Raw genomic sequence first — 20189 nt, forward strand, 5'->3', positions numbered from 1 at the left:
GTGAATCCTTCCATGCACTGGATAACCCCTGCCATGCTCTTTATCACCCCTGGAATAAGGATGGGGATTATCGTTTTGCTCTCCTGTGTTATACCAACTGATGATACGATAACGTCACGGCTGATGTGGTTATGTTGGAACATCCATGCAGCATCAACCTCAGGTGCTGTCTCTCAAAGTTTATGAATATTCAAAGCCACGACAGGACGGTAGCCTGGTGGGTGTTTACAGCACAGCTTTACTGGGAGAAGCAGGTGGTGGGGCAGGGAGAGGTGCCCACACAACAGGCCCTGCCACCAGCAGAGGCACCCCTGTGCTGACACCCCCTCTCCTTCTGTCACTCCAGGCGGGTGAAGACATTGGTGCCGACCCTGCGGGGACACAGAGAGAGGAGGCGTGAGGGTGGGAAAGGCACCCTTGCACAGGGCACACGCACCCTCCCAGTGCCGAATGTCCACCCAGCCCCATCCCACCCCCCAGCAGCATTTGCACCTCGACAGGACCCCCCGTGCATGTGTCCCCCATCCTTGGTGACCCCCACAGTGGTGTCAGCTCTGCTGGCACTGAGCACTGTGGGGTGGGAGACCCCCTGCTCTCCCAGGGATGCGCAGGGCACCTGAGTGGGGCAGGGACAGGGGACTCACCTGGTGGCTTTCCAGTCATCCTTCATGTTGCCCACACGGGACCGCAGGAGCCACATGGTCTTCAAAACCTCCTTTCCATCGTCATCCACAAAGCACTGGCCCGTGAAGACGGTGATGGAGTCTGCGGGGACAGGGCAGGAGGTGGAGGGGAGCACGGTCAGTGCTGAGCCGTGGCCCTGCAGGCTGCCCCAGTGCAGGGGAGAGTAGACCCGGGCTGTCCCTACCCTCTGTGGACACAGCGGTGATGGGGAAAGCGGGCAGGAGGGGTCAGAGAGGGGAGGTGTGACCAGGAGATGGGGAGAGAGCAGTGGGCTTCAGCCCCCAGCCTGTCTTCTGTGCTCTGCGTCTGGGAGCTGAGAGCAGCCCTGGAGCTCTGGCGTCAGGGATGGGGGAGTGTCAGGGACACCACAGGGGGTCCCACTGGGGATGGGGGTGCATCAGGAAACCACTGAGGAAGGTAGGGGATCATCAAGGACATCACAGAGGAGGAGAGAAGAGCACCAGGGACATCACATGGGAGGGCAGGGGATCACTTGGAACATGTCAGGGAGGGCAGGAAAGCTCTGTAGACATAACAAGGACGGCAGAGGAACTCTGGGGACATCAGAGAGAGGGTGGGAGAGCACAGAGAGGGCAGGGGACCATGGGGGACATCCAAGAGAGGGCAGGGAAGCTCTGCACACAACACAGTGGAGCACAGGGCAGGTCTGGGGACAGCACAGGCAAGGCAGGGGAAAGGAGAAACACCTGTAATGTTCTTTTGTTCTGGGTGGTGCTGTTCTGGAACCCCACCAGTGGTGACAGCTGGATCTCGTTTGTCGTGGAGCTCACGGCCGTGTGGTAGGAGCCGGTGAATTCGCCTTTTCCATTTATCGGCACGATGGTCATGTTGGAGCCCAGGTCATTTTTCCAGTCCCCGGTCAGCACACACTGGAGCAGAGGAGACTCAGCGTTGGTGTCACAGCACAGCCCAGGTGCGGGCAGGGTGGCAGGAGTGGGCAGCCCCGGGAGCTGCAGCCCCCCTGACCACCCTGCCCCCTTCATCCCAGCCCTGCCCTTACCTTTCTTGCGCAGAGGCCGGGAGCCACCAGGGCCAGGCTGAGCAGCAGGAGGAAGGGAGTCGCTTGCACCATCTCTGCAGCGGGCAGACAGCTGGGGTGCCTGGGGACGTGCTCCTCGCAGGGCTCTGACGATGTGCCTCTGCCCTCACCTTTTTATAGCTGCTGGGGCAGCCGGTGGCAGCTCTGGACAGGGCGTTGTGCAATCTGGGTGTTTCCAAATTGGCTGATCCTGGCTGTAGGAGAGAGTGTGGGGAGGATTGTCAAGGAGGCAACTGTCCCAGCCGCAAGGTCAGCTCCCCAAAGCCAGGCAGGTGCTGCCTTCAAAGGAAGTGCTGACAGAAAAAGCAGGAGAAGGAAGTAAAGGGGCTGGCCACAGGCAAGTTGGGACACAATTCCACCAATGGCCTGGGGCACTGCTGCTCCCTACAAAGGTGATTTCACCTGGTAATGATATTAATCAGTGGCATCCTGGTTTGGTGGCCTGTGGTGAGTGGGGAATTGTGGAGACGTGCTGCTGAGCGCTCAGCAGATGTTCTTGCAGTGATGTGAAGGAAGCCTTGAGAACAGTAAACAATGTCCTTATATGGTAATGTGAAGGCAACAAAATAGATAGCAAGCTAGCAATTAGATAACAATATAACAAAACAAACGATAATGACTAATTAGCCCAGGTGCATGAATGCTTATATGTAGCCAATTGTATTCCTCACAACAGCCCGTGCACAGGCCCCCACAACCTATCTGTGTAGAGAGCACAACGCCTGATCAAAAGAGAGAAACTATATATGCTGTAAAAATAAAACATTAAACGTCTTCGCTTCACCCGCATTAAAGGCAGCATAGAGAAGGGGATGGCTTTAGTTGAGGGTTTCTAAAACTGGAAGAAATCAGATGGTATTAAATATCTATGTACAAAAAAAAAAAAAAAAAAGGGGGCAAAATGCTAACTGGCCAGCACATAACAAGCCAGGGTATGTCCCTAAAAAGGATCCTTCAACTTAAAGGCATGGGCTGTCCTCCAGGAGACTGTGAAAACTGAAAATTGTAAGTAATTTAATGGAGACACTTACAGAATGTTCTCTGCACCACCATCAACTCCTCCCTCTGATGGCTTGCTGATTGCCGACAAGATACCAGCGATTTAAGCACCTGCTGGCAATCGTGGACCAAGTCTTGGGATGGGTTGCTTTTCCCACTAAGAGAGCTGATAGTGCCGGAGTGGTCAAAGCACTCTTGTGGGAAATCATTCCCAGACATGGGATATCTGAAACTACAGAATCCAACAGGGTTCTCATTTTTTCAGCAGGACCACTAAACAGTATCCATAGAAGTTTATGAACAACTACATGTTCCGTATCATCCACAGTCATCAGGACAGGTGGAAAGACTGAAGACAACCAGAGAACCGTAGAACCCTGGAATCATTGAAGTTGGAAAATGCCTTGAAAATCACCAAGTTCAGCCGTTAAGCTAACCCTGACAAGCCGTGTCCCTAAACACGTCATCTACACATCCTGTAAATACCTTCCGGGAAAATATCTTCCCGAAAAGGTCGGGGAGAGCATCTGTCATTCGTTTCTGAGGCCAGTCTGGACCAACCATGACAGATGGGGAGTCAACCACTTCCCCGGGCCACCAACCCTGGGCGACCTGTTCCAATGCATGGCAACTAGTTCCATGAAGAAATTTGTCCTAATAGCCATGCTAAACCTCCCCTGTTGACTCTCGAGGCTGTTTCCTCTTTTCAGGCATTTGTAAGGAGGGATAAGGTCTGCCCTCAGACTCTTTTTCTCTAGACTCAAGAGCACCAGCTCCCTCAGTCTCCCCTCATAAGACTTGTACACCAGACTTGTACACACTTGTACTCCTCACCAGCTTCATTGCCCTTTTCTGGACACCATCCAGCACCTCAGCATCTTTCTTGTGGTGAGCGGCCCAAAACTGAACACAGCAATGATGGTGGGGCCTCACCAGGGCCCAGTATGGTGTGATGGTCACTTCCCCAGTCCTGCTGGCCACCCCATTCCGCTTACAGGCCAGGTTGCTATTGCCCTTCCTGGCCACCTGGTCTCACTGCTGGCTCATATTCAGTTGGCTGCTGACCAGGTCCTTCTCCACCAGGCAGCTCTCCAGCCACTCTTCCCACAGTCTGAGGCCTTCATGGGCTTGTGGTGACCCAAGTGCAGGACCCAGCACTTGGCCTTGTTGAACCTCACACCATTGGCCTCGCACCGTCAGTCCAGCCTGTCCAGATCCCTCTGCAGAGCCTTCCCACCCTCCAGCACATCCACACTCCTGAACAATTGCTGTCATCTGCAAGCTTCCTCAGGGTGCACGCCCTCCCTTCCTCCGGGACATCGATAAAGATACTAGAAGCATAGAAGCATAGAATGGTTAGGGTTGGAAGGGACCTTAATAATCAGCAAGTTACATCCCCCCTGCCATGGGCATGGACACCTCCCACCAGACCAGCTTGCTCAAAGCCCCCTCCAGCCCCCTCCCCCTTGAGCGCTTCCAGGGATGGAACCCCTTTCCTAAGACCTTTCCTAAGACCATTTCTGGTCTGATGGCGTACTCGCCTACACTAGTAGTGGCGAGGCCGGAGTTCTTGCTGAAAGAGAACATCCTAGCAGTTTTCCCTGTGTTAGGAATTCCTTCGTTTGCTGTTTAGTGCTTTTTCGAGTCCTTGAAGAATTTGTTCTTGGATTCCAATGAGTCTTGCAGAGTCAATAATGGTCAACCTAACTGATGTTCTTTGGGCAAATTTAACATTAGTTGTGAATCCTGCTCTGCAAGCATAACAGCGAAGGAAGAAGTTAATGACACAGTGTATGCCCCCACTCAATTGAGGGTGCAAATTACTTTGGCAAGAGTGGAATTTTATCCTTCTATCTTATCTCCAGGCTGGATATCCTGTACTTGCGTTCCAGTGGGTACTGGTTGAACCCATCTGGTTTGTGCCCTATTTACTTGTAGATGTTTTTTGTATCCCCTAAAGAAACTTGGAACGCGTTCATCTCCACCTACGAGGCTGGTCCGAGTGGGGATAAAAGTCCCAGGTACAGCCAAGTGCCTGCCAGACACCGGTTCTGCTGGTGACAACCCTAGACATTGTTGAGGCCTATTAGTAATATCCCATAGTGCTATTCCTAAAAATTCGGGCCATTTCAATCCTACTTGACTACAAGTTCGAGCAATTTTATTTGGAAGACACCTATTCTACTACAAGGTGGCACACTTAGAGGACAAGGGAAAGGCTGTGGATGTTGTGTACCTGGACTTTAGCAAAGCCTTTCACTGTTTACCACAGCATACTCTGGGAGAAGCTGACTGTTCATGGCTTGGATGGATGTACGCTTCAGTGAGTAAAAAATTGGCTGGATGGCTGGGCCAAAAGGGATGTGGTAAACGGAGTTAAATACACCTGGTGGGGCTGGTCCTGGCTGGTGTTCCCCAGGGCTCACTCTTGAGACCAGTATCACCCACAATCCTCAGGACAGGTGGAAAGACTGAAGAGAACCAGAGAACCGTAGAAGCCTAGAATCATGAAGGTTGGAAAATACCTTGGAAATCATCAAGTTCAACTGTTAGCCTAACCATGACATGTCCACTACTAAAGCGTGTCCCTAAACACCACATCTACACATCTTGTAAATACCTTCTGGAAAATGTCAGGGAGAGCATCTGTCATTCGTTGCCGAGGCCAGTCTGGCCCACCCACGACTGATGGGGAGTCAGCCACTTCCCTGGGCAGCCTGCTCCAATGCACGGCAAGTGGTTCCATGAAGAAATTTGTCCTAATACCCATCCTAAACCTCCCCTGCAGACTCTTCAGACCATTTGCAATTTTCAGGCATTTGGAGGGAGTGATAAGGTCTCTCCTCGGACTTTCCTCCCCCAGGTTCAACAGACCCAGTTCCCCCACCCTCTCCTTACAAGATGTGTGCACCAAACCCCTCACCAGCTTCCTTGCCCTTCTCTGGACACCATCCAACACCTCAGCGTCTTTCTTGTGGTGAGCGGCCCAAAACTGATACTGCAGGAGTGGTATCACATCAGTCCTGCTGGCCACACCATTCCTGCTATAGGCCAGGATGAGGTTGCCCTTCCACTAAGAATATGAGCCAGGGTCTCTGCTGGCTCATATTCCTCTGGCTGCTGATCAACACTCCCTGGTCCTTTTCCACCAGGAAGCTCTCCAGCCACTCTTCCCACAGCCTGAGGTGTGCATGGGGTTGCTGTGACCTAAGTGCAGGACTTGGCACTTAGCCTTCTTAAAGCCCAGACCACTGGACTTGGACCATCAATCCATCAATCCGTTTCCTGCAGCATACTCTGAGAGAAACCAGCTGCTCACGGCATGGATACAAGCGTACGCTTTGGTGCGTAAACAATTGGCTGGATGGCCAGGCCAAAAGGGTGGGGGTGAATGGTGTTAAATCCAGTTGGTAGCTGGTCCCAAGTGGTGTTCCCCAGGGCTCACTCTTGCGGCCTTTTCTCCTTAATTTCTTTATCAAGCTCATGGACGAGGGGATCAAGGGCTCCCTCAGTAAGTTTGCAGATGACAGCAATTGTGCAGCAGTGTGGATCTGCTGGAGGGTGAGAAGGCTCTGCAGAGGGATCTGGATGGGCTGGATTGATGGTCCGAGTCCAGTGGTCTGGGCTTTAAGAAGGCTAAGTGCCAAGTCCTGCACTTAGGTCACAGCAACCCCATGCACACCTCAGGCTGTGGGAAGAGTGGCTGGAGAGCTTCCTGGCGGAAAAGGACCAGGGACTGTTGGTCAGCAGCCAGAGGAATATGAGCCAGCAGAGACCCTGGCTCATATTTTTAGTGGAAGGGCAACCTCATCCTGGCCTATAGCAGGAATGGTGTGGCCAGCAGGACTGATGTGATACCACTCCTGCAGTATTAGCATTCCTGGTGGGAAAAGCTACCCGTCCTGAGACTTGGTTCGTGATTACCGTCAGGTGCTGAAATCCAGGGTATCTTGTGGGAATCAGCAAGCCATCAGAGTGAGGAGTTGAGGGTGGTGCAGAGACCATCCTACAGGCGTCCCCATTAAATTTCGGCACACTGGACACCAAACCAGGGTGCCACCCTCGGATGTCACTGATTAATATCATTACCAGGTGAAATCACCTTTGTAGGGAGCAGCAGTGCCCCAGGCCATTGGTGGAATTGTGTCCCAACTTGCCTGTGGCCAGCCCCTTTGCTTCCTTCTCCTGCTTTTTCTGTCAGCACTTCCTTTGAAGGCAGCACCTGCCTGGCTTTGGGGAGCTGACCTTGCGGCTGGGACAGTCGCCTCCTTGACAATCCTCCCCACACTCTCTCCTACAGCCAGGATCAGCCAATTTGGAAACACCCAGATTGCACAACGCCCTGTCCAGAGCTGCCACCGGCTGCCCCGGCAGCTATAAAAAGGTGAGGGCAGAGGCACACCGTCAGAGCCCTGCGAGGAGCACGTCCCCAGGCACCCCAGCTGTCTGCCCGCTGCAGAGATGGTGCAAGCGACTCCCTTCCTCCTGCTGCTCAGCCTGGCCCTGGTGGCTCCCGGCCTCTGCGCAAGAAAGGTAAGGGCAGGGCTGGGATGAAGGGGGCAGGGTGGTCAGGGGGGCTGCAGCTCCCGGGGCTGCCCACTCCTGCCACCCTGCCCGCACCTGGGCTGTGCTGTGACACCAACGCTGAGTCTCCTCTGCTCCAGTGTGTGCTGACCGGGGACTGGAAAAATGACCTGGGCTCCAACATGACCATCGAGACTCTGGATGAAGGTGGCAAATTCACTGGCACCTACAACACGGCAGTGAGTGACACAAGCAAGCCGATCCAGCCGTCACCACTGGTGGGGTTTCAGCACGTCGTGACCGAGAGCAGGCAGCCCACCTTTGGTTTCACCGTCCAATGGAACTTTACAGGTGTTTCTCCTTTCCCCTGCCTTGCCTGTGCTGTCCCCAGACCTGCCCTGTGCTCCACTGTGTTGTGTGCAGAGCTTCCCTGCCCTCTCTTGGATGTCCCCCATGGTCCCCTGCCCTCTCTGTGCTCTCCCCAGACCTCCCCACCCTCTCTCTGATGTCCCCAGAGTTTCTCTGCCCTCTCTTTTATGTCTGCAGAGCTTTCCTACCCTTCCTGACACGTTCCGAGTGGTCCCCTGCCCTCCCATGTGATGTCCCTGGTGCTCTTCTCTTCTCCTCTGTGATGCCCTTGATGATCCCCTACCTTCCCCAGTAGTTTCCCAATGCACCTCCATCCCCCGTGCTCTCCCATCCGCTGTGGTGTCCCTGATTGATGCTCCCTCATCCCTGACGCCAGAGCTCCTTGGCTGCTGCCATCTCCCAGACACAGAGCACAGAGGACAGGCTGGGGGCTGAAGCCCACTGCTCTCTCCCCATCTCCTTGTCACACCTCCCCTCTCTGACCCCTCCTGCCCGCTTTCCCCATCACCGCTGTGTCCACAGAGGGTAGGGACAGCCCAGGTCGACTCTCCCCTGCACTGGGGCAGCCTGCAGGGCCACGGCTCAGCACTGACCGTGCTCCCCTCCACCTCCTGCCCTGTCCCCGCAGACTCCATCACCGTCTTCACGGGCCAGTGCTTTGTGGATGAGAATGGAAAGGAGGTTTTGAAGACCATGTGGCTCCTGCGGTACCATGTGGACAACATGAAGGATGACTGGAAAGCCACCAGGTGAGCCTCCTGTCCCTGCCCCACTCAGGTCCCCTGCACATCCCTGGGAGAGCAGGGGTCTCCCACGCCACGGTGCTCAGCCCCTGAAAGAGCTGATGCGAGTGTGGGCTGATCAAGGATGGGGGACACGTGCATGCCCACCCCAGGGGTCCTGTCGAAGTGCAAACGCTGCTGGGGGGTGGGATGGGGCTGGGAAGGTGCATGTGCCCTGTGCAAGGGTGCATTTCCCACCTTCACGCCTCCTCTTTCTGTGTCCCTGCAGGGTCGGCACCAATGTCTTCACCCGCCTGGAGTGACAGAAGGAGAGGGGGTGTCAGCACGGGGGTGCCCCTGCTGGTGGCAGGGCCTGTTGTGTGGGCACCTCTCCCTGCCCCACCACCTGCTTCTCCCAGTAAAGCTGTGCTGTAAACACAACCAACCATGCGAACAAACCAACCAAACAGTGTGCCCTAGTGACTATTTAACTAGCACAATAAATGCATCTAACAAATTCATTGCAACTGGCGCTGGCTGGCTCTGTTGTTACTGGAAAATGTCAGGGAGAGCATCTGTCATTCGTTGCCGAGGCCAGTCTGGCCCACCCACGACTGATGGGGAGTCAGCCACTTCCCTGGGCAGCCTGCTCCAATGCACGGCAACTGGTTCCATGAAGAAATTTGTCCTAATACCCATCCTAAACCTCCCCTGCAGACTCTTCAGACCATTTGCAATTTTCAGGCATTTGGAGGGAGTGATAAGGTCTCTCCTCGGACTTTCCTCCCCTCCTGGGATTTCAACAATCCCAGCTCCCTCAGCCGCTCCTCATAAGGCTTGTGCACCAGACCCCTCACCAGCTTCCTTGCCCTTCTCTGGACACCATCCAACACCTCAGCGTCTTTCTTGTGGTGAGCGGCCCAAAACTGATACTGCAGGAGTGGTATCACATCAGTCCTGCTGGCCACACCATTCCTGCTATAGGCCAGGATGAGGTTGCTCTTCCACTAAGAATATGAGCCAGGGTCTCTGCTGGCTCATATTCCGCCAGCTGCTGACCAACACTCCCCGGTCCTTTTCCGCCAGGAAGCTCTCCAGCCACTCTTCCCACAGCCTGAGGTGTGCATGGGGTTGCTGTGACCCAAGTGCAAGACCCAGCACTTGGCCTTCTTGCACCCCAGACCACTGGCCTCAAACCATCAATCCAGCCCATCCAGATCCCTCTGCAGAGTCTTCCCACCCTCCAGCAGATCCACACTGCTGCACAATTGCTGTCATCTGCAAACTTACTGAGGGAGCCCTTGATCCCTTCGTCCAGGACATTGATAAAAACACCAGAATCATGGAATCATCACATCATAGTATGGTTAGAGGTGGAAGGGACCTTAAAGGTCATTGACTTCCACACCCCCTGCCATGGGCAGGGACACTTCCCACTCCACCAGGTTGCTCAAAGCCCCACCCAGCCTGGTCTTGAACACTTCCAGGGACGGGGCATCCACACCGTCTCTGGGCAGCCTGTTCCAGTGCCTCAGCACTCTCACAGAAAAGAATTTCTTTCTGGTGTCTAATCTCAATCTCCCCTCTTTCAATTTAAAACCATTGCCCCTTGTCCTGTTGCTACACTTTCTGAGAGAGTCCCTCTCCAGTTCTCCTGCAGGCTCCCTTCAGATCCTGGATGGCTGCTCTAAGGTGTCCCCGGAGCCTTCTCTTCTCCAGGCTGAACAACCCCAGCTCTCTCAGCTTGTCTTCATAGCAGAGGTGCTCCAGCCCTCTGATCATCATTAGGGCCCTCCTCTGGCCCCGGTCCAACAGGTCCATGGTGTTTCCGTGCTGAGTTGTCCAGAGCTGGAGACAGTACTCCAGGTGGGATCTCACGAGAACAGAGCAGAGCAGAGCAGAGGGGCAGAATCAGCTCCCACGACCTGCTGGCCACACTTGTTTTCGTGCAGCCCAGGATGCGACTGGCTTTCTGCGCTGCCAGTGGCACGCTGCCACCTCATGTTGAGCTTCCCATCCACAAGCACTCCCAAGTCCTTCTCCTCAGGGCTGCACTCCAGTTATTCACCCACCAACCTGTTGGGGCTTGGGATTGCCATGTCGCAGGTGCAACCTGTACTTGGTTTCATAGAATCATAGAATCGTCTGGGTTGGAAGGGACCTTAAAGATCATCTAGTCCAACCATCAGTCTAACTCTGACAAAAAAAAAGCCACCCCACACAAACAAAAAACCACACCACACACCACAAAACCAACCAACACACCACTAAGCCATATTCCTGAGGACCATGTCAACCCATCTTTTGAACACCTCCAGGGATGGTGCCTCCACCACTTCCCTGGGCAGCCTATTCCAATGCTGGATAACCCTTTCCATGAAGAAATGTTTCCTAATATCCAGTCTAAACCTCCTCTGGCACAACTTGAGGCGGTTTCCTCTTGTCCTGTTGCCTGTGACCTCGGAGACGAGACCGACCCCCTCTTCCCTACACCCTCCCTTCAGGTAGTTATAGAGTGCGATAAGGTCTCCCCTCAGCCTCCTCTTCTTCAGACTAAACAACCCCAGCTCCTTCAGCCTCTCCTCATAAGACTTACTCTCCAGACCCCTCACCAGCTTCGCTGCCCTTCTCTGGACCTGCTGCAGCACCTCAATGTCTTTTTTGTGGGAAGAGGTCCAAAACTGGACACAGTACTCGAGGTGAGGCCTCACCAGTGCCGAGTACAGGGGGACGATCACCTCTTGGGTCCTACTCACCACGCTGTTCCTGATACAGGCCAGGAGACCATTGGCCTTCTTGGCCACCTGGGCACACTGCTGGCTCATGTTCAGCCTGCTGTCAACCAGCACCCCCCAGGCAGCTCCCCAAGCCTGTAGTGCTGCCTGGGGTTGTTGTGACCCAAGTGCAGGACCCGGCACTTGGCCTTATTGAAACTCATCCTGTTGGTCTCAGCCCATCGATCCAGCCTGTCCAGATCCCTCTGCAAAGCCTCTCTGCCCTCCAGCAGTTCGACACTGCCAGCCAGCTTGGTGTCATCTGCAAATTTACTCAGGGTGCACTCAATCCCCTCGTCCAGATCATTGATAAAGATATTAAAGAGAACAGGTCCCAGTACCGAGCCCTGTGGGACACCACTCATGACCGGCTGTCAAATGGATTTAATTCCATTTACCACTACTCTCTGGGCCTGGCCCTCCAGCCAGTTTTTAACCCAGTGAAGAGTATACCCATCTAAGGTATGAGCAGCCGGTTTCTCCAGGAAAATACTGTGGGAGACTGTGTCAAAGGCCTTGCTAAAGTCCAGGTAAACAACATCCACAGCCTTTCCTTCATCCAGCAAGCGGGTCACTTTGTTATAGAAGGAGATCAAGTTTGTCAAACAGGACCTGCCCCTCGTGAACCCGTGCTGGCTGGGCCTGATCACCTGAGCGTCCTTCATGCGCTGCATAATGGCACTCAGGATGATCTGTTCCATGGCTTTCCCAGGCACCGAGGTCAGACTGACAGGCCTGTAGTTCCCTGGATCATCCTTCCGACCCTTCTTGTGGATGGGCGTCACATTTGTTAGAGGCCAGTCGGCTGGAACCTCCCCAGTTTGCCAGGACTGCTGGTAAATGATGGAGAGTGGCTCCGCAAGCAGATCTGCCAGCTCCCTCAGTACCCTCGGGTGGATCCCATCTGGGCCCATAGACTTGTTTGTGTCTAGGTGCTGGAGCAGGTCCCTCACTTCTTCTCTTTGGATTACAGGGGCTTCATTCTGCTCCCTGCCCTTATCTGCTGGCTCAGGGGTCTGGGTACTCAGAAGACACCCTACTCTATTACTGAAGACTGAGGCAAAAAAGGCATTCAGTACCTCAGCCTTCTCCTCATCCTTTGTCACTACATTGCCTCCCATATCCAATAGTGGAACTTGGCTGTCCCAAGTTCTCCTCTTCCTGCTAATATATATATAGAATTTCTTTTTGTTGTTTTTAACATCCAAGGCCAGGTTCAGTTCTAGGTGGGCTTTGGCCTTTCTAATCTTTTCCCTGCATAACTTTGCTACACTTTTATAATCTTCCTGAGTGGCCTGCCCTTTTTTCCAAAGGCCATAAACTCTCTTTTTTTCCCTGAGCTGTGACACTATCTCTTTGTTTATCCAGGCCTCTGACAACTTGCTTTACTGTGCCTGCGCTTTTAAGACTTCCTCCTTGAAAAATGTCCAGCCTTCCTGGACTCCTTTGCCCTTCAGGGCTGCCCCCCAAGGGACTCTGTCAAGCAGACTCTTAAAAAGACCAAAGTCTGCCCTCCGGAAGTCCATGATGGCAGTCCTGCTGGTTTCCCTTCCCGCCTCCCTAAAAATCAAAAACTTTATCATTTCATGGTCACTTTGCCCCAGACAGCCTCCAACCATCATGTCCCCCACAAGTCCTTCTCTATTTGCAAACACCAGATCCAGAAATGCTCCTTCCCCAGTCGGCTCTCTCACCAGCTGTGTCACGAAGTTATCCCCAACACACTCCAGGAACTTTCTAGACCGTTCCCTCTCATCTGTATTGTGTTCCCACCTGATATCTGGGAGGTTGAAGTCTCCCGCCAGGACAAGGGCAAGTGATCTTGAGACCTCTGCCAGCTGCTTATAGAACATTTCATCTACCTCTGCATCCTGGTTGGGTGGTCTGTGACAGACTCCCACCACAATATCAGCCTGACTGGCCCTTCCCGTGATTCTTACCCATAAGCACTCAACTCTACTATTGTCCTCAATAAGTTCTAGACATTCATAATCCTCTCTAACATACAGGGCCATCCCTCCTCCTCTTCTTCCTTGCCTATCCCTTCTGAAGAGCTTGTATCCATCAATCGCAGCACTCCAGTCATGCGATTCTTCCCACCATGTTTCCGTGATGGCAACTACATCATAGCTTTCCTGCCGCACAATGGCCTCCAGCTCCTCCTGTTTGTTGCTCATGTTGCGTGCATTTGTGTACAAGCACTTCAGCTGGGTTAGTTGTCCTGCCACTTTTTTGGGGGGATGAGCCCTATTTCCTACCCGACCGTGCTCAGTCCCTTCTGTAGTTGCCACCCTATTACTACTTCCTGTGACTTCGCTACCGTATGAATCACCATCCCCCACTGCCACTGAGACAAGGGACTGCAAGGCTATGCTAGCAATAATAGTAGGCTTTCCCCCCTCGTCACAAGCAGACCTGGTATCCTGTAAATCAACCCAGAGGAGAGAGCAAGAGTCATCACTATTCTTCCGTTCCTCAAGCCCTGGCATGCTTCCCTCGGGTTTAATCCTCTCAGTCCCAGTTATCTCCCCTCCCCCCTCCTATCTAGTTTAAAGCCATGTCGATGAGCCCTGCTGACTCCTACCCCAAAATTCTTTTCCCCCTCTGGGACAGGTGCCTCCCACCTGCCACCAGTAGGCCAGGTATCTCATACAGCAGCCTATGATTGAAAAACCCAAAGCCCTGCCAATAGCACCAGTCCTGGAGCCACAAATTGACCTGGTGCCTCTTCCTGTCTGGTTCCTCATTCATCATTGCTAGTGAAGGGATAGAGGAGAACACAACTTGTGTTCCTGATCCCTTAAGTAGCTGTCCCAAGGCTCTAAAATCTCTTTTAATTGATTTCAGGCTTCTTCTCCCCACTTCTTCGCTACCCACCTGAAATACTAGGAGGGGGTAATAATCAGAGGGTTTTACTAGGGCAGGAAGTTTGCCCAACACATCCCTAGCTCTTGCTCCAGGGAGGCAGCAGACTTGCCTGTGAAGTGGGTCAGGGCGACATATCGGCCCCTCCACCCGCTCAGTAGAGAGTTGCCAACAACAATGACCCATCTGCTTTTCCTTTTAGCGCTAGTTTTGATGCAGGGTCTATGGCGACTCGGTCTTTCTGGCATTTCTGGCCTGGTTTTATCATCTTCCCTTTCAGCAGCCAGTTCCTCCTGCAGGACCCCATACCTGTTCTGCAAGGGTAACTGGGGGGCTGGAAGGGGTTGGGAGGGCATTCGCCTGCTTCGCCGAGCAGGGACCTGTTTCCACTCCCCTTCTTCTCTGAGATCACCTCTTGCTGCCTGGTGAGAAGAGGGGAGTCCTCTGATTTATGTGAGCTCCCATCCTGTTCCTTTACCCTCAGGGAGTGGGACCGCCAGTCAATCTCTTTCTCACACTCCCTGATACCCCTCAGCCTCTCCACTTCATCCTTCAGCTCAGCCACCTGTAAGAGCAGGTCATTCACGTGTTCACATTGGATGCAGGTGTTGTCACCACTACCCTCCATTGCCAGTGCCAGGCTCCGGCACTCTCTGCAGCCAGAGGCCTGGACGCCCACATGTTTGCGTGGGGCCTCCATCTGGGTGCCCACAGCTTCTCCTTTTCTAACAACAGCTTTTGACCCAGTAGTAACCATGGCTGGAAGTAGGCAAGCAATTTATGCTAGGAAACTTGAGGGTCACTCGGGATGAGTGCCCTAGCTGCCTGAAAGTTTGGAGGGGGTTGAGCTTACTTCGTACACGGGCAGAGGCTCAGTGCCCAGCTGTATGTGCTGCAGACAGCTGAGGCACCCACTGAGGCACGCAAACGAGCACTAGGAATCCCCCTGAGCTCAATGTGCAGTGGCTAGCCTCTGCCATCCCTGAGGCTCCTTATAACCTGGTGATGCTAATAGCTCGTTTAGTTTTGCCGCAGGAGGAGCTGGCTGTGCTGAGGCTTAGTCAGCAGCCCGCCCACCAGCTGTCAGCCCCCAGCACGAGGAGGAGGCTTTGCCCGGCGTCAAAAAGCCACAAAAGGAGCTTTCTGTCAGCCTTTTTAGCTACAGATCCCTTCTCCCAGTGCAGTCTTACCTGCCCTGGAGCCAGTCTCCGTTGCAATGATGTTTCGTTGAACTTCATGAGATTTGCACCGACCCCTGAGGAACGCCATTTGTCGCTGCCTTCCACTCAGACGCTGAGCCGTTGACAGTAAGCCTTTGAGTGGGGCCATCCAGCCAGTTCCTTATCCACCCAGTGGTCCATCCATCATAGAGACCAGAATGTCGTGCGGGACAGTGTCAAACGCCTTGAGTCAGTCCAGATATCTGTTGCTCTGCCCTTGCCTACCAAGGCCATGGCAATATCATAAAAGGCCACCCAATTTGTCAGGCACCACTTGCCCTTGGGGAAGCCGTGTTGGCTGTCACCAATCACCTCCTGATTTTCCACATGCCTTAGCCGAGATTCCAGAAGACCCACCGAAAGCCTGAAGCAGCCCCTCAGCTGCCAGGGGCTGGTGGGGCTCAGCAAGGTGTGGGGCAGCCCAGCAGAGTAGGTCCAGCCCACGGGTGTGTGGCGGGCAGCAGGGCAGTGCAGGACGGGGAAGAGGAGCTTAAAGAGCACGTGAAGTTCCACCGTCTTTTTATTAACGCGTGGGAGACACAGGCTGGTGAGCACAGCCAGCCTTCTCCTAGGGCAGGATCCTCTTCTTACATGCCCTCGAGAGCTGGCGGAAGATAGAGGGAGGCTCTTCAACCACAGCCTTCACGTTCAACAGGCCTTGAGCCGCCAAGGAAGAGACGCAAAGGCTGCTGTCATTCGCTGAATCTTCAAGGGCTGGGGTGGAAAGGAAGAGAGCCCAGGTCAGAGCCCAGGTGTGCAGAGAGCTCAGGAGCCCCTCAGGCCTCCCAGCTCTTCCCACAGCCTGGAGAGAGCCGGAGGCGCCAGCATCAGCCGCAACGTGCTGAACACCAATGGCCCACATGCCCCTGAAAAGTCTCTGTGCTCTGCCCACACCACCCCTCGCCCGGCCAGGGAGCAGAGCCCTCCCCGGCCAGGGCAGCACCGCAGCTCCCCACCGGAGTCTCTCCTCCACCCCACCAGCCCTGGCAGACAGCCCGCAGACACCCCACGCTCACCGTTGCAGACCAGCTGGAGGTTCTCCTGGTGCCGATCCCTCAGCTTCCGCCCGGCGAGCCCTAGGAGCACACAGCCTGTCACAGACCCTGCTGGCCTGACGGCCACAGCAGCCCGGCTGCCCCCACCGGCCCCAGGGGCCTGGCCACGCGCCCTCCTCCCCTTGGGCCCGCCTCAGCCCAGGCTGCTTCCCTGAGGGCGAAGGGAGGGACGCCCGGCGGGGTTGTGGCTCACCAATGAACCTGACGGCCGCCTCGCGCAAGGGCTGCTGTGGGCTCCGCAGGTAGGGCAGGCTCCACTGCAGGTACTTCTCCACCCTGCTGCTGCCCTCCGCCAGCTGGAGAGAGCACGAGGGCACAGGGTTGGCCCAGAGCCTCCCCCTGCGCCCAGGGCTGCCCTTCCCTGCCTTCCCCTGCCGCAGTGGGCAGGGCAGTTGGGCACTGGGGGAGACAGGCTTCTCCAGTGGGGCTGTGGGGCATCAAGGCCACCCTTACCAGGCACTCGCCGATCTTCCAATGCTCCTCGGTCTTGAGGAGCTTCCTGAGCTGTCGCCGCTTTAGGAAATTGGCAGCTCCAAGGAGGGTTTGTGAAGAGGCCTGCAGAGCAGCAGAGACTGGGAGGTGGCACCGCTGCCCAGGGGACAGGACCTGTGTATCCCTGGGCAGGGAGGGGGATGGCAAGGCTTGGGGCTCCAAGCCCTGGCCTCCGACATCTGCAGGCACCACTGGAAAGCCCATGGGGGCTCCAGAGCTTAGGTGCTTGTGGCCACGCACTGGTGCTCTGCTCTGCTGCATGGAGCAGGGCACGGGTAGGAAATGTCCCTGCCTGCCTTCTCAGCTGCTGCCAGGTCTGCGCCTGCAGGCAGGGGGGGGCTCTGACCCCTCCTCAGGGCCCCACGTACCACACGTTCAAAGGCCTTAGAAATCCCCACCTTAGCCACGCTGGGATCGTGGTCATGCAGGTGGAAGAACAGCGGCATCAGGCTCCTCTGCACGTCCTTCCGCATCTGCCTTCTGTGGGTGCCAACTGCAACCTCCATCGCATCCCTGTAGAGGAGGATGGAGTGCTCTCGCACGTAGCTGGACTCCTAGGAGGAGAGAAGGAAGAGGGGAGAACCTCAGTCCCGGCTCCTCCAAGCCCATGGGGAGGAGACGAAGGCTTGTGGCTCTCCCTCTGCATTGAGGGGAAGAGCACATGCACGCAGACGGACACGCCACTGCGGGCCAGGCACGCGTGCCCCCCTCCCCGCATGCTGACCAAGCCTGCGCTCTCCTGACATCTTACGTTTTCAAAGAGTGGCAGGATTGTCTTGAGGAGCTGGAGAGCAATGGGGGCGGCCGTCTGCCTGTCCGCCAGCCGCAGCGTTCTGCTGAGGACAGTCAGGGCCCCAGTCCTGACGTAGCTGTCACCATCCTCCAGTCGCTGTGTCACCTCAGCCAGCAGGCCTTGAAGTGTCGCTGCCTACGTGAAACACACCATTGGGTTGTGTGAGCCAATCGAGGGAGGACTGCACGGGCAAACCCAGGCTGCGTGTGGAGGGTGCTGGGCTGGTCGGGCAGAGATCTCTCTGCCTGTGGCACAGCCCAGGGCCTGGCCTGAAGTGCTCACGGGCCCCCAAACAGGGCAGCGGGGGCCGTGAGCACCGTTCCTGCTGCTCCCAATTCCTGGCCAAGCCCCAGGAAGCCGCTGCGCGCACTGCGCCTGCAGCCCAGCCCCGTGCCCACACCGGCACTGTGCCCAGCTGCCCCTGCACACCTTCTCGCGTGTCCCAGAGAGCACGACCAGGACTTGCACTGCCAGCCTGCGCAGCAGCACCTTCTGGCTCTTGAGGTGGGCCTGCAGGACGGACAGGACCCGGCCATCGATGTGCTTGAAGTTGGTGGAATCCAGGAGCTGAAAGGCAATGGGCAGCAGAGTGAGAGCTGGGCACAGCCAGCTGAGCTCCTGGAGGGCTCGCGGCAAGGCACCATGTCTGGTCACAGCCCAGGCGGGAGGCAGCAGTGTCCATACAGGGCTCTTGCCACCTCCCCTCTGCCCTCTGCCTCCCGCAGGAGCCCGGCTTCCCCCCGCCAGCCCTCAGAGAGGCAGCGCGTGCCAGCAGGCCCACCTCCACCAGGACTGTCATGGCGCCAACATCCTGCACGGTCCATCTCCGGAGAAGGGCCGTGACCGCCTCTTCAGAGATGGCGGCGCAGTGCTCTGGTGCTTCCCGCCGCAGCACCCTGGCCGGGGGAAGAAGGCCTTGGTGGCACTGAGCCGGGCGGGCAACCCTCGCTGGGGCTGCGCTCTCAGCCCCGGCCGTTACCCCACAAGGCAGGCCACGCGGGGCAGCCCTGCCTGGGAGCCCTGCCTTGCCTGCTGGTGCTTCCCCAGCAGGAAGGGACCGTGCGGGCTGCCTTTCTTCACCAGGGAGAAACTCTAGGCCAGGCAAGGGCGGCTGAGCAGGCTCTCACCTCGTCAGCATGGCCACACGGCGGGGGTAGGTCTTGGCGCTCAGGAGCATGTCCCAAGCACCCTTCCTCCTCATCTCTTCCACCAGGGAGGCACCGCCCAGGCACTGGAAGAGAGCTCGTGCCGTTCTTACAGCAGTCCTGTAGGCAGAGCAATGCGTGGTCACCCACGGAGCCCCGGCCCCGGCTTGGGCCTGCCGAGAGAGCAGGGACAGGGACAGGGCACGCAAGGAGTGCCGCAGCACCTGAGCACGGAGCGATGCTCGGCCTTCCAGCTCCTCCTGCCAGAGCAGCAGCTGCCCTTCCGTAGGCCGTCCAGGCTGCAGGAGATCTGGAAGAGCACTGCCATGAAGAGCTGGCTGAGAAGGATGAGCACGGAGCATTGGCTGGAGGGCACCAGCAAGATCTCACGCATGGCCCCGGCCACCTGCAAAAACAGGGCGGGATGTCTCTCACTGCAGAGGTGTCCCTGTGGTGCAGGCTGCTCTGGCCAGCAGCCGCCCTGCCCTGGGCTTCCACACTGCAGAGGCGGCAGGAGGGGGCAGGCAGGGAAGAGAGCCACCAGGGCAGCAGGGCCGGGGCAGGCTGCCTGCCTGCCTGTGTGCCGCGGGGCCCAGCAGCACGTGCTGCCCTGCCCCGCTGTGGCACAGCTGAGGGTCCTGGGCCAGGCGTCCTGGGGCAGACTGGTTTTGGGGGCAGGGGGAGAGGGCAGGAGGAGCTGGAGAGGGGCGCTCAGCCCCAAACTTGAAGGAGCAAGCCTCGTCCAGACACTCACGGCCAGGAAGTCTCGGCAGCTGTAGTCTCCGCTGATGCTGTACCGCCTGATGCATTGGTCACAGGCCAGCAGCAGCGTCCTCAGCATGTCGCCCACGAGGCAGGGCTGGCGGGCCAGCGTGTTCCACATGGCCCTGGCAGTGCTGTGGAGACAGAGCACACTGTCAGCGGGGCCACCTCGGCCTCCAGCTGGCCCTCCTGCCTGGGCACACCTGGCAGGTCCTGAGCTGCCCCCAAGCCTGACAGGCTACCTACTTGTCACCGAGCAGGGAAATCCGCAGCAGGCTGGTGGTCATCTTCCGTGGGTCCAAGCTGGCCGCTTGCAGAAGGGTCCTCCTCAGGATGTCCTGGAGTGGCCTCCGGCTGACACAGCCCAGCTGCCCGTGGATGGTCTGCACCAGCTCGTCCATCTGGCGGAGGCAGCGAGATAGAGCGGGTTGGAGCGTGGAGCACGGCCCCCGCTGCCACCAAGAACTGCTTCCCTCCCACCACCCTTTCCTGGCCTCAACGGCCAAACCTCGGGCGCTCCCAAGCCCTGGGCTTGGGGCGGGGGGAACGGCCCCTGCAGGGCGCGTGCCCAGGCCAGTCCAGCTCCACGCTGCCTACCCTCATCAGCCAGGAGTGCGAGCCTCTCAGCACCATCTCCAGCATCTTGGCAACCAGCCCCGCATCAAAGAGCCTTGGGTGCTTTGCCATGTTTTTCAAGATGGTGAAGACGAACTCCTCCCTCTCAG

At 56.4% G+C, this 20189-nt stretch overlaps 2 protein-coding genes across 2 annotated transcripts; one reads left to right on the forward strand and one right to left on the reverse strand.

Moving 5' to 3' along the window:
- Positions 1 to 309: 309 nt before the first annotated feature.
- Positions 310 to 1864, reverse strand: LOC106894882 (avidin-related protein 4/5-like; the record flags this gene model as incomplete). The annotated part of the gene is given in 4 exon segments (XM_014953873.1): positions 310 to 371; positions 645 to 956; positions 1390 to 1574; positions 1706 to 1864. Coding segments are annotated over 4 exon segments (631 nt in total), but the record flags the coding sequence as incomplete, so codon positions are not given.
- Positions 1865 to 7119: 5255 nt separating this feature from the next.
- On the forward strand, positions 7120 to 8885 carry LOC106894903 (avidin-like). Its single transcript, XM_014953898.1, has 4 exons — positions 7120 to 7276; positions 7408 to 7618; positions 8265 to 8385; positions 8648 to 8885. The coding sequence occupies exons 1-4, from the start codon at positions 7205 to 7207 to the stop codon at positions 8679 to 8681; spliced, it is 438 nt and encodes a 145-aa protein (XP_014809384.1). The 5' UTR covers positions 7120 to 7204; the 3' UTR covers positions 8682 to 8885.
- The last annotated feature ends 11304 nt before the right edge of the window (positions 8886 to 20189 follow it).

Source organism: Calidris pugnax, unplaced genomic scaffold, assembly GCF_001431845.1.
Source record: "Calidris pugnax isolate Ruff unplaced genomic scaffold, ASM143184v1 scaffold178, whole genome shotgun sequence".
NCBI classification, from domain to species: Eukaryota; Metazoa; Chordata; class Aves; order Charadriiformes; family Scolopacidae; genus Calidris; species Calidris pugnax.